Here is a 10,875-nt window from a genome sequence, read left to right on the forward strand (position 1 = left end):
GGCACCCACACTAGTCAGAGTAACAGAAATATTTCACAGATATTGACAAAACTGCTTGTGTGTGTGTGTGTCACCTGGTCTGTGCTGGGGAAGAAATGGAGCAGAATTCCCATAATTCCTCCTGCCAGAACCCCTCCAATCACCTCCAGAACTCCTTTACCAACATTCATCCATGTGGATCCTTTTAAGAAGAAACACAGAATGCTTTATTTCTGTTCAGTTGTTTGTTTAGTTAGCTGAATGTGTGTGTGTTGTGTGACCTGTTCCAAATGCTACACCCAGACACGTGGTGAATCCAGTGATGGCCAAAATATCATCAAAACTGCCAGCAGCCATAAGGAGGGTTGGGATTCCCTTCTTGACACCATAACCCTGAGACTGCAGGAGTAACATCGACGGAACCAAAACAGCTGGAGACACAGCGGCTAGAACAAAACTACACACACACACATGCACACACACATTAAAAAGCATTTACACTATTTATTATTTTCACTGATCCACCTGCACGTGAACTGAAAATAAATATCCCTTCATCTCTTTATTAGATGAAACTCAACATTATATTCTTTATTCTGTTGGAAGATTAGAATTCTTCATTCTTGTAATTATTCTTTTCCAGCCCTTAAGGTGTCTGAACTCGGTGGGATGATCTGAAATCAGGTGCGTTGACAGACCATCGCGTGACACCAGGTGGCGTTATAATAGGCATGTTAGCATTTCGGTTTCTAACTCTGGGCCTGTGAGGTTTAGAAATAAAATGTCCTATACAACAATTGGTATGGATCTCTTTATTCTGTTGATCTGTACACTTCCCAAAGTCTTTCCTAAACAGAGCTACTCAATGTCAACAGATTGACCCATAAAACAGGGTTTACAGAATTCTACCCAATCAAAAGACTGAGGCCAAGCAGAAAGTCAGCCAACCAAACTGAACAATGTCATGAAATGGCTATGACAGAACCCAGATGCAGGCAGACGAAGGGTTAACGTAAAAACGTATTAAACGAAAAACCCACAATGGGGAAAACATGCACAAAAACAAGCAAACACTTTCCACGAGTGGGACAAAACAAGTATTCTTGGAATAGAAATAAAAAGTTCACAAACTGAAACAGGACCAAGTGAACAGCACTGGCAGACATACATTACGCAATACACCGACACTGAACAGCGCGAAACTGGGGCTATATAAAGGGTGACACTAACGAGGAGTGATTACATGGGGAGAGTGGCAACAGGTGAAAAGAATGAAAACCTATCGAGAGTGATTAACAGAGCAGGTGATGGAAATAAAACCCTAACTAGAAGAATACGGGAGAGAGGAGGAGACCTAACAGGAAGCCATGTGTTGTCACACATAACAAAACCCTAAAGACATGGCAATGTCATGACTGCCCAGTGAGCTAGAAAACTCAAGACAGGAGGGACAGAACCAGCAGAAACGGATTCAGTTCCAATGACTGCAAGACTCAGAGATGCAAACTACTTAACTTTTGTGAATTCTGCTGTTTTAAATAAACTTCAGCGGTTTGTCACATAATGTGAGACTGAACGTGTTTGACTTGACATGTCTAAGAGAAGAGGACAGTTTATAGCATGTAAGGCATAAGATATGACTGTGTTGCCTATATGATGGATTTGATTAACAGAAGAATTCAGTAGACTGCAGAACTATTATCACGGGTAATAAAATCATAATTTGTTTTATCAAATTTGTGTTTAACATTATTAAAATCAGTTGTTTTGGAAATGGTTCCTTTATTAAATAAACATTTTGTACCAGCAATGTCCAAATACTGTTTTTGTGTTGAGCAAAGTGGTCATAATTTGCATATGTCAATGTCCACAGGAGAGAACCGGTAACTTATTTTTTTCCCACTTCAAGCACTGATTTGATTATTATTATGTGATAGCTTACTGTCATGATCCTTTTCTAGTTCTGTGGACAGGGTCGTGACAGTACCATGTGTTTGTCACTTTGTGCCACGTGCTCTCCTGTCGCGCCCCCTTGTTTCCACGTAATCTCGCCCTTAGTGTTTCATTCTCCTCATCTGCCCAGTGTCTTTATCCCTCATTAGTTTTCCCCATTTAAGGCCCTCGTGTTTTTTGTCCCGTTCCATTTCATTGCAGTTGGTTTGCGTTGAGTTTTGTGTAGCTTGTGTGTTTGTTTATTCCCAAGCGTCAGGTGCCCGGTTCCAGTCTTGCCTGTTGTGTTAAGTGGATTTTTACTCTTGTCGTTTGGACTTTGCCCCCTCGTGGGAAGTTTTTGTGAAATTTTGTAAAAGGTGCACAAGCCACCAAGAATGATAAAAAGATCATTTTTAGATTTGATAAGTGACACGCACAGAAAATCATAAAATAATGATTACCCAAGGATGAAGCTCCAGATCCAGGGTAACTCCAGCAAAAAATGACCCACAACAGCCACTGTAGACGCCTCGATAACACACGGGCCAACAGCGACCCTCACACACACTGCTTTTAAATACTGCAGGGCCTAAAGTACACACACACACACACACACACAATGATAAAGCACTGCAGATCCTGAAACACACACGCACACACTTTCTGTACATACAGAGGCATCGAGTCCCAGGCCGGCTCTGCTGAGAATCACAGCGAGAGCTACGTTTCTAAGAGCTGAAGACCAGTTCTGATCGATATAAACACTGTCTGTGACATACGGCACATTCCTCAACACAACACCTGCCAGCAGCATTCCTGAAATACACACAAATCATTCCTGAATTACACATAACCTGTGTGTGTGTGATTGTGTGTGTGTGTTTTACCTAGAAGAGCAGGTATTGGAGGTGTGTTTGGTAATGGAAATACACTAATGAGTTTTCCTCCACACACAGCAGAAAGAAACAGAACCACTAGCCCAAAACAATTCTGTCCTGGTGCACAGGCCGGACCCGTTACAGCCCAGAATACCCCGAACAACAGCGCCCCCAATAGAGCTGAAACATACAACACAACACGCATGTGATCAACATCACACATGCATGGAACCTCATTAAACACAACACATTCTCCTCTGAGCTGCAAATACTCTTGACCATGTCGACAGATCACTGAGGCCTTTAATGTGACTAACAAATGAAACCTGAACGTAACTTTATCAAACAACAGACAATGAAACACAAACAGTAGTGCAACATGAACAACATTACCTCTGGTCACGACAGACGCAATAAAGCCCTGCGGTTTCGGGCAACTCCGCAGTTTAGCACAGACCTCAGATGCTTTCATGGACGTCTGATGACCTGAAACACACAAAGGAGTAAATGAAGTGAGATCACAGTGAGGGTTTCTATGTGTGTGAGTGTGTGTGTGTGTGTGTGTGTGTGAGTGTGTGTGTGTGTGTGTGTGTGTGTGTGTGTGTGTGTGTGTGTACTCACAGGTGTCTGTTTGTTGTGTTTCTCTCTCTTCACCCATGATTCTTTATGTTCTTGCAGCTGTAAAAGAACTTTGACCTTTGTGTGAACCTACACACAAACACACACACACAGTTTAATCATTAGTACTGCTAATGTTCATTACTTCAAAAGATTGGACAGACTTACACAGTTCTGTATGTCAACTCCAGTCGATGCCTTTGAATCTGCTTTACTCACGATAGAAAATCACAAAAGATCACAATACTTTGTAAGAAAAGAACATGGGCAGAGATCACATGACATCATCATTTTCCCTTTAATGCGATTGGTTCATTCATGAATACCCTCCTCTGTAAGTAGGAAAGAAAAAATGATGTGTTCTTTCCTGAAACGATGAGAGAGTGCATGAGAAGTGAACACCTGACCGTCTGATCCTTCTTTCTGTCACAGTTCACTCGATCTTATTCTTCAAATCTTGCTTTTCATCTTTATTGCAAAATAAAAAAAAACCTCATCTACCCAGGGTTTGTAAACTAAAGCAGATCAAATAAAGACTGGTATCTGTTTTAAAATGCTCATGCTGAATGCATGAAACACTGCATGATTTAACACGGCAGTATTCTATACACATTTTCTTCAATTTTCTTTCTGTTTCGCCCACAAAACATAATTTCTCTCCCAGCTGACATTACAGAAGCACTTTATATGCCGTATTGAAACTTTGAATAGAATTTCTTCTAGTTGCTGTATGCGTGATTTATTGTTGTCGTGTTTTATACAGTGATGTATTACATTTCTTTTCAATTGTACAGTGCTTTAAGAAAGTCACACACATTTAAAGGAGCTATACAGAAATATATGATTATTATTTGTCTTTTCTAGAGCTTTGTGCTAGAATGTTTTTTTTTGTGCTAAATTTCAAAAAGCCGTATACGTGAAACTGTAACCAGAGAGTCACATGGCTAAAGAAAGACACTCATATTTCAGTGCCTGCTTCTCATATCCAGATGCGAAGAAATAAATGAATAATAAATTATCTCAAAATATTTAGCTGGAGAGATTTTAGCGCTGCTCAGAAAAACAATTTTCATCATGTGCGTGTCGACACTCTCAGTGTTTGTTTTAAAGTTCGGATGTTTGGAATGGTCGTCGCTGGTGTTTATATTCGAGCTGTCTGTGTGTCAAGTGTGATGAATTACTTCTTAAATACTGTCAGTGCCAACGTGTGTGTGAAGATTATCTAATCCGTGCACAATCCACCTCCATTTATGGTCATTACAATGTCATTGTGTGTGTGTGTGTTTGACTAGGGTCCGATTATCTGAAACATAATAAACCTCTTGTCTGTTTGACTTCAAGTCTAACTTGCAGATTCATCAAACTACAGCAGAATACACAGCTAAAGAGAGATGATTTCAGGCGTCCCATGTTGTGTCTCTGGTGTTTGTCTAATACTCATTGACATTTCTGTTCCCACAATTCAACATTCATAAACTGAAGCAAGAATGACACAAGAAAAAAACGAGAGTAAAGAATGAGTCTGTGATAAGATCCAAACATACTGTCATGTGAAGATAATATCTACACACACACACACACAGCACAACACTTTATTTTAACACTGTTGGTATAATCACTGAACCAATACACTTCTAAAGGGAAAAAAATTTGAATATAAAAAAGAAAGCATTAAAAACAACAGGCGCATCAGCCAGCGCTAAACATGTTGTGATTTCTGTGCAGTTCTTTGTTTAGAGACATGAAGGGTTCCGTCTGCTTTCTGCACCAGAGTTCTACACAGATCTACCCGTCTGCTCTTAAAGACAGACATCAGTGATCCTTGTGCTCAAAAACCAGTCCAGAAACTAAACTTCATTTCTTAGAATGAGGACTTAAAATCTTAGGTCACTTCTCTGGCCAAGTTATTGTATATTGATTAAGGAAGTTTTAGATATTTTGATATCGTTAGATATCAAACCCTAATATAAACCTAACAAGAGTCCCTAACATACAACTAAACTTCTTCACTCATCTCTTCTGTGATCACTTGACAAAGAAACTTTTGTTGAAACTAGTAACTTTGCATTAGCACCTTTTGTATTATTGCTCTTATTGCTCCCTGAACTCTCTGTAAGTCTCTTTGGATAAAGGCTTCTGCTAAATGACTCAATGTAAATATCTATTGAACACCACTGTGTATGTTTACAAATAAAATGAATAGGGAAATATGGAAACCTTTAATGACATCTAAAAACATTACAACATAATGTGAATCCCTTTTAAATTAGCGCCTTTTAAAACTCTAATAGTTGGAATTGGAGACAATATGTGGTAATTGTACTGGGGTTTGATGAAAGTACATGTGAATTTAGATATTTTAATACGAATATCAGATAAATAATGGTAAAGAAATTAAATTGTTGCCACTGCTGATTTGTGACTTCAGCTCAACTCTTTCAATGAGTGACTATTCGTAGTAAAGTGATATACTGTATAAGAGAAATCTTTCAATTTTGCATATATTTTTTCAATATCAGCCCTTAAAAAAACTCGCTGATGCCGCCACGATGACTGGTGTATGAGCTCTTGCGCCGAGTGCTGCTCGCTTCGGGGCACGAGTCTGCACGTGCCACTGTGTACAGACTGCTCTGTCGGTTCTGCTGGAAACGTGCGGTCGGCACCTCTAACTGGGTCTGATAATCTGATACCTGGATGCAAGGACACCAGCGGAAGACCTGCTTGAACCCAGCACGGAACCTGCAGCAGAAACAAACGCAATAATGCAGCAGAAGCAAAATAAACAAATGCTCCAACGCAACAGGAAAAATTAAGGCAAAAAACCCAACAAACTAATGTAGTAGAAACAAGCGCAGTAAGGTAAAAAAACGTATGCAATAATGCAACAGATATTAATGCAATAAAAATCCAATAATAGATCAAAACAAATGCACTAATGCAGCAAAGTCAAACACAAAATGCCATCAGAAACAAATAAAAAGATGAAGCAGAACAAATGCAGTAATGCTGCAAAAAACTAAAGAATTATGCTGACAAAGCAAACACAGTAACGCAGCATAAATGCCTCTCATGCAGCAGCAGCATGTTGATGATATATAACACGTATACTGTTATAAAACCTTAACATTCATGCATTTAGCAGACTCTTTAACAGTTCATTGGAACGAGGAGAGTACATTCACATGTATTGTACATGTACGATCAGTATATTTCCATAGGGATTTGAACCCATGACCCATGCTCTACCAGTTGAACTACAGCATGTATAACGATTTTAATTCATTTAGAAAGTATGAAACACCTCCCATGTTTCTCATGTGAAGATCTGCAAAAAAACACTGATGCTCACGGGTGATGCTGAGTTTAATCTCACTTCCCTGACTGTTCAACTGTTCTAAATTAATCTTGAAATATTCTCATCAGATTATTTCAAGTGAAAGCAAATTCACCAGAAAACACAAAGAAAGAAAGAAAACAAAACAGTACACAAATAAAAGAACTAACCATTCATGAGTGCAGATGTGTGTGTGTGTGTGTTACCTGCTGTTCAGGCAGCAGTAGATGATGGGGTTGTACATTGAGGAACTCATGGAGAGCCACAGCACAGACAGATAAATCTGCTGGATCCCCTTCCATTTATTTAGCTCTCGCTTCAGACCCGTTGCGATGAAATACGCGTGATAAGGAAACCAACACACAGCGAATGTCACCACCACAATCACCATCATCTTCACAACCTTAAAACACAAACATACATTTCCATTGGGTTTACATTCGGTTCCAAAGTGTGTCCATGTAACACGTGGCAGAACAATGTGCCTTCACTTAATGTAATGGTTGAGTTTAATGATTCTTCTTGACAACTCCTTCCTGGTGGAACATTCTTCCCAATGCTGTCCGGTCAACCACATCTCTCACAACCTTCAAAAAACTACTTAAAACACACCTCTTCTGTGAAAACTTGACAGACAAATGAAGAAAAAAAAAAGACAAAAAAAGTACGCTAACCCTCTCTCTTCTCTCAACAGGTAGTGGTCTAGCTTTTGTTGAAACTAGTAACTTTGTATTAGCACCTATTGCTCTTTGTATGACATATCGCTTATTGCTCCCTGAACTCTTTGTACGTCTCTTAGGATAAAAGCGTCTGCTAAATGACTAAATGTAAATGTAATGAGTCAAAAGCAAAACTCAGAAAAATAAACCAGACACTGAAATTACACCTGTCAGACACAAACAAACTTCCCCAAACAAAAAGCTAAACACACACAGTGAAGCAAAGAGATGTATGAACAGCTTCCGTTAACCAACACAAACCTCAAACACATGAGTGATGAAGCTACAGTATATCAGCACATTTTTAACCCTAACCCTAAACTCTTTTGTTCATAGGTGGGATTTTAAGAAAGATGCTTCTTGTGACAGCTTCACTGTGCAGCTAACAGACGTGTTCCGTGAGCGAGCACCTTCCGCTTTGCCTGAAGATGATCCTGGAAATTTTCTGAGGAATGTCCTGGAATTTCACCCCCCCAAAGAGTGAGTCCGACCCTGGTATAAGTGACAGCCATCACAACTAAAGGCAGAACATAAACCAGCGCTGCCACGATCACGTGATACCTAAACAAACACACACACAGGATACCTTCAGTCATCATAATTGTCTAGGAATTCACAAAACACACCGTAACAACAAGCAAAAGTTTTGTTTTTATTTCCTACAAAGAGCTGTCTCACATGAAGGAGTTGTGTGACGGTCTCGGCCAGGCCACGTAACACAGCGTACGGTGTGGATTCGCTCGTGTGGTGGAATAATAACACAGAGGAAACGCCAGAATCACAGCCAGAATCCACACCGACATGATCACACATTTCGTAGATGTTGCAGAGAGGCGGGGCTTCAGCGGGTGGATGATTGCAATGTACCTGAACAAAGAGGAAGTGACATCAGCATCAGCTGCATGATGAGACAGGAAGTACTGAAATCACATTGATAGATTTTAGGATTAAGAACCCTTCTTATCTGAGATATGATGAAATTCTGAGTCATACACACTTTGTGTTGTATATGTATATATATATATATATATTACACAGTCATGTAATTCTATCTATCCTTCAATTCTTTTATCATCTTTATTTATGATCTATAATGGTGTTATGTTGGTATAATATAAAAAGTTTTTCTAATCAGATGAAGTCCAACTGAACATTGAAGCACAACTCTGCAAAACCAATAACCCCACTCTCACCATCGATGGCACCATTGTCTTCCCATCTCCACAGGCCCGCAACCTTGGCGTGATTTTTGACTCCACCCTCTCCCTTCAAACCTCCTTCTTTCACCTCCGCAACATCGCCAAAATCAGACCCTCTCTCACACTCCCAGCTGCCAAAAGACTCATTCATGCCTTTATCTCCTCCCGATGGACTACTGCAACTCACTTCTCCTCAGCATCAGCTCCACCCACATCAACCGACTCCAACTGGTCCAGAATTCAGCCGCCCGACTCATCACCCGCTCCAAATCTTGGCATCACATCACTCCAGTCCTTAAACAACTGCACTGGCTTCCCATCTCCCACCGGGTCACCTACAAAATCCTGGTCCTCACCTACAAAGCCCTTCACCATCTGGCCCCCACATATCTCACTGACCTCCTCTCCTTGTACCAACCCTCACGGTCCCTCAGATCCACCTCAGCTGGTCTCCTCTCCATTCAAAAGTCCAAACTCTGCAGTTTTGGGGACAGAGCATTCTCTAGGGCAGCTCCCAGGCTCTGGAACTCCCTCCCCCCTGACATACGCACTTCTGAGACACTTGCCATCTTCCAGTCCCGCCTCAAGACCCATCTCTTTACCTCTGCCTACCCATAGCCCCATGTCCCATTTTTTATTTTGTATTTATTTTTTTATTTATTTATAAAAAAAAATTGTAAAGCGACTTTGAATTCTTGAAAAGCGCTATATAAATTAAATTTATTATTATTATTATTAACTCTTATCATCACGTCCAGACACAGAATAACCGCCAGCCTGACAAGCGGGTCTGTATACGGCGCCACCATGGCAGCAGGATCAGATGGCTGCTTGTCGGAACTGGATTACTTATCCCTGTTGCAAGTCTTGTCTATGGTGTATTGTGTACATGTTTTTCTCCTCACCTCCCCCATGTTATGCTTTATCTTCTTCTAAAAATACATTTCGTTGCACTGTACCTGTATGTGTGTAATGACAATAAATTGAATCCAATCCAATCCAAATAGGCTGCAGTCTAGGGGCCCCACCTGTTTAGGGGCCTTTGATATGAATTCAGGTGAATATATATATATATATATATATATATATATATATATTCACCTGAATAACTCCCAGTCTGTTTATGTATAAAAAACTGAATAGGTCTTGATTTTAGTTGTTGTTCATACTTCCTGCTTTCCTGTATCTCAGTGGTAAGAGCATTGTGTTAACAACGCAAGGTTGTGTGTTGGATCTCAGAGGATTGCAGATATATATGTATAAATGTATAGAATAATGCAATGTAAATCTGTCTACCTACTGCCTAAATGTAAATGTTCCCCTTGCTTCAGATTTAACGAGTTAATATGATTGGTGTGTTTAACAGTGTTCATTACATAGTTTAAAACACAATAAAAAGCCGACAAAAAGACACACAATGTGTGTGTGTGTGTGTGTGTGTGTGTGTGTGTGCGTGCGTGCGTGCGTGTCACCTGTCCACGGCGATGGCGCTCATCGAGTAGATGCTCGCGAACACCGCGGCCACCGGGTAGAAGTTTTGGAAGCGGCAATACGCATCACCAAAGTACCAGTCGCCGTGCGCCGCGTACACGAAATTCACGAGCGCGTTGAGCGCGGCCACGGACACATCCGACACCGCCAGGTTAAGCAGAAAGTAGTTGGTGGTCGTTCTCATCCGCTTGTGTGCGACTATGATCCAGATGACGATCAGGTTTCCCGTCACGGCCACGAGCAGAACCGACGCGTACGCGAGCGACCAGAGCGCCACGCGCCACGGAGACTGCGCGAATCTGTTGGTAAAGTTTGAAACATTAGACATCGCTGTCTGCGTCTGCGTCTGCGTCTGACTGCGCACCGGAGAAGCTGCATGTGCGCATGTGAGGTGCTGTTGCCGCTTTCACTGTGGCTAAAGAAGTGACACCCATCTACGACACCCCCCAACTAACACCAGACAGAGTCAATAGATCAGAAGAAGAACAGTACGATTATTAGGTGTCGACTGACCCTATTTCTACATACAGAGTTAACCATATGCAAGAAAAACTGAAAGAAACAAACAAAATGTCACCTTATTATTTAAAAACGTTACATTAATGTTGAATGGTTTTGTTCAGCTCAAAATCAACATGTAGCATTTATTCTCCTCATGTGTTTGTTAATGTGTATGGATTTTTTGAGAAATGTCTCGGTGGTTTTGTGGAAGTCAATGGAGTTCA

The 10,875-nt window shown here is 40.7% G+C and overlaps 2 protein-coding genes across 2 annotated transcripts in view; both read right to left on the reverse strand.

The window, feature by feature from the left end:
- The window catches only part of LOC306906615 (sodium/hydrogen exchanger 9B2), a 5,187-nt gene extending 1,540 nt beyond the window's left edge, over nt 1-3,647 (reverse strand). Inside the window, exons 1-8 of the mRNA XM_079478190.1 lie at nt 3,576-3,647; nt 3,411-3,497; nt 3,183-3,275; nt 2,799-2,969; nt 2,585-2,727; nt 2,373-2,500; nt 261-436; nt 75-181 (exon numbers count right to left, since the gene is read on the reverse strand). Of these exons, the coding sequence (XP_079334316.1) occupies nt 75-181; nt 261-436; nt 2,373-2,500; nt 2,585-2,727; nt 2,799-2,969; nt 3,183-3,275; nt 3,411-3,447 (855 nt within the window). The 5' untranslated portion in view covers nt 3,448-3,497; nt 3,576-3,647. The remainder of the gene's footprint in view (nt 1-74; nt 182-260; nt 437-2,372; nt 2,501-2,584; nt 2,728-2,798; nt 2,970-3,182; nt 3,276-3,410; nt 3,498-3,575) is intronic.
- A 1,262-nt stretch (nt 3,648-4,909) lies between these two features.
- On the reverse strand, nt 4,910-10,602 carry LOC306906943 (neuromedin-K receptor). Its single transcript, XM_079478711.1, has 5 exons — nt 10,132-10,602; nt 8,139-8,327; nt 7,871-8,021; nt 6,948-7,144; nt 4,910-6,146 (listed from the first exon to the last, which is right to left on the reverse strand). Exons 1-5 carry the CDS (start codon nt 10,476-10,478, stop codon nt 5,930-5,932), a joined length of 1,101 nt encoding a protein of 366 aa, XP_079334837.1. The 5' UTR covers nt 10,479-10,602; the 3' UTR covers nt 4,910-5,929.
- Between the last annotated feature and the right edge of the window lie 273 nt (nt 10,603-10,875).

The sequence above is a fragment of the Barbatula barbatula genome, assembly GCF_947034865.1.
Source record: "Barbatula barbatula genome assembly, chromosome: 17".
NCBI lineage: Eukaryota > Metazoa > Chordata > Actinopteri > Cypriniformes > Nemacheilidae > Barbatula > Barbatula barbatula.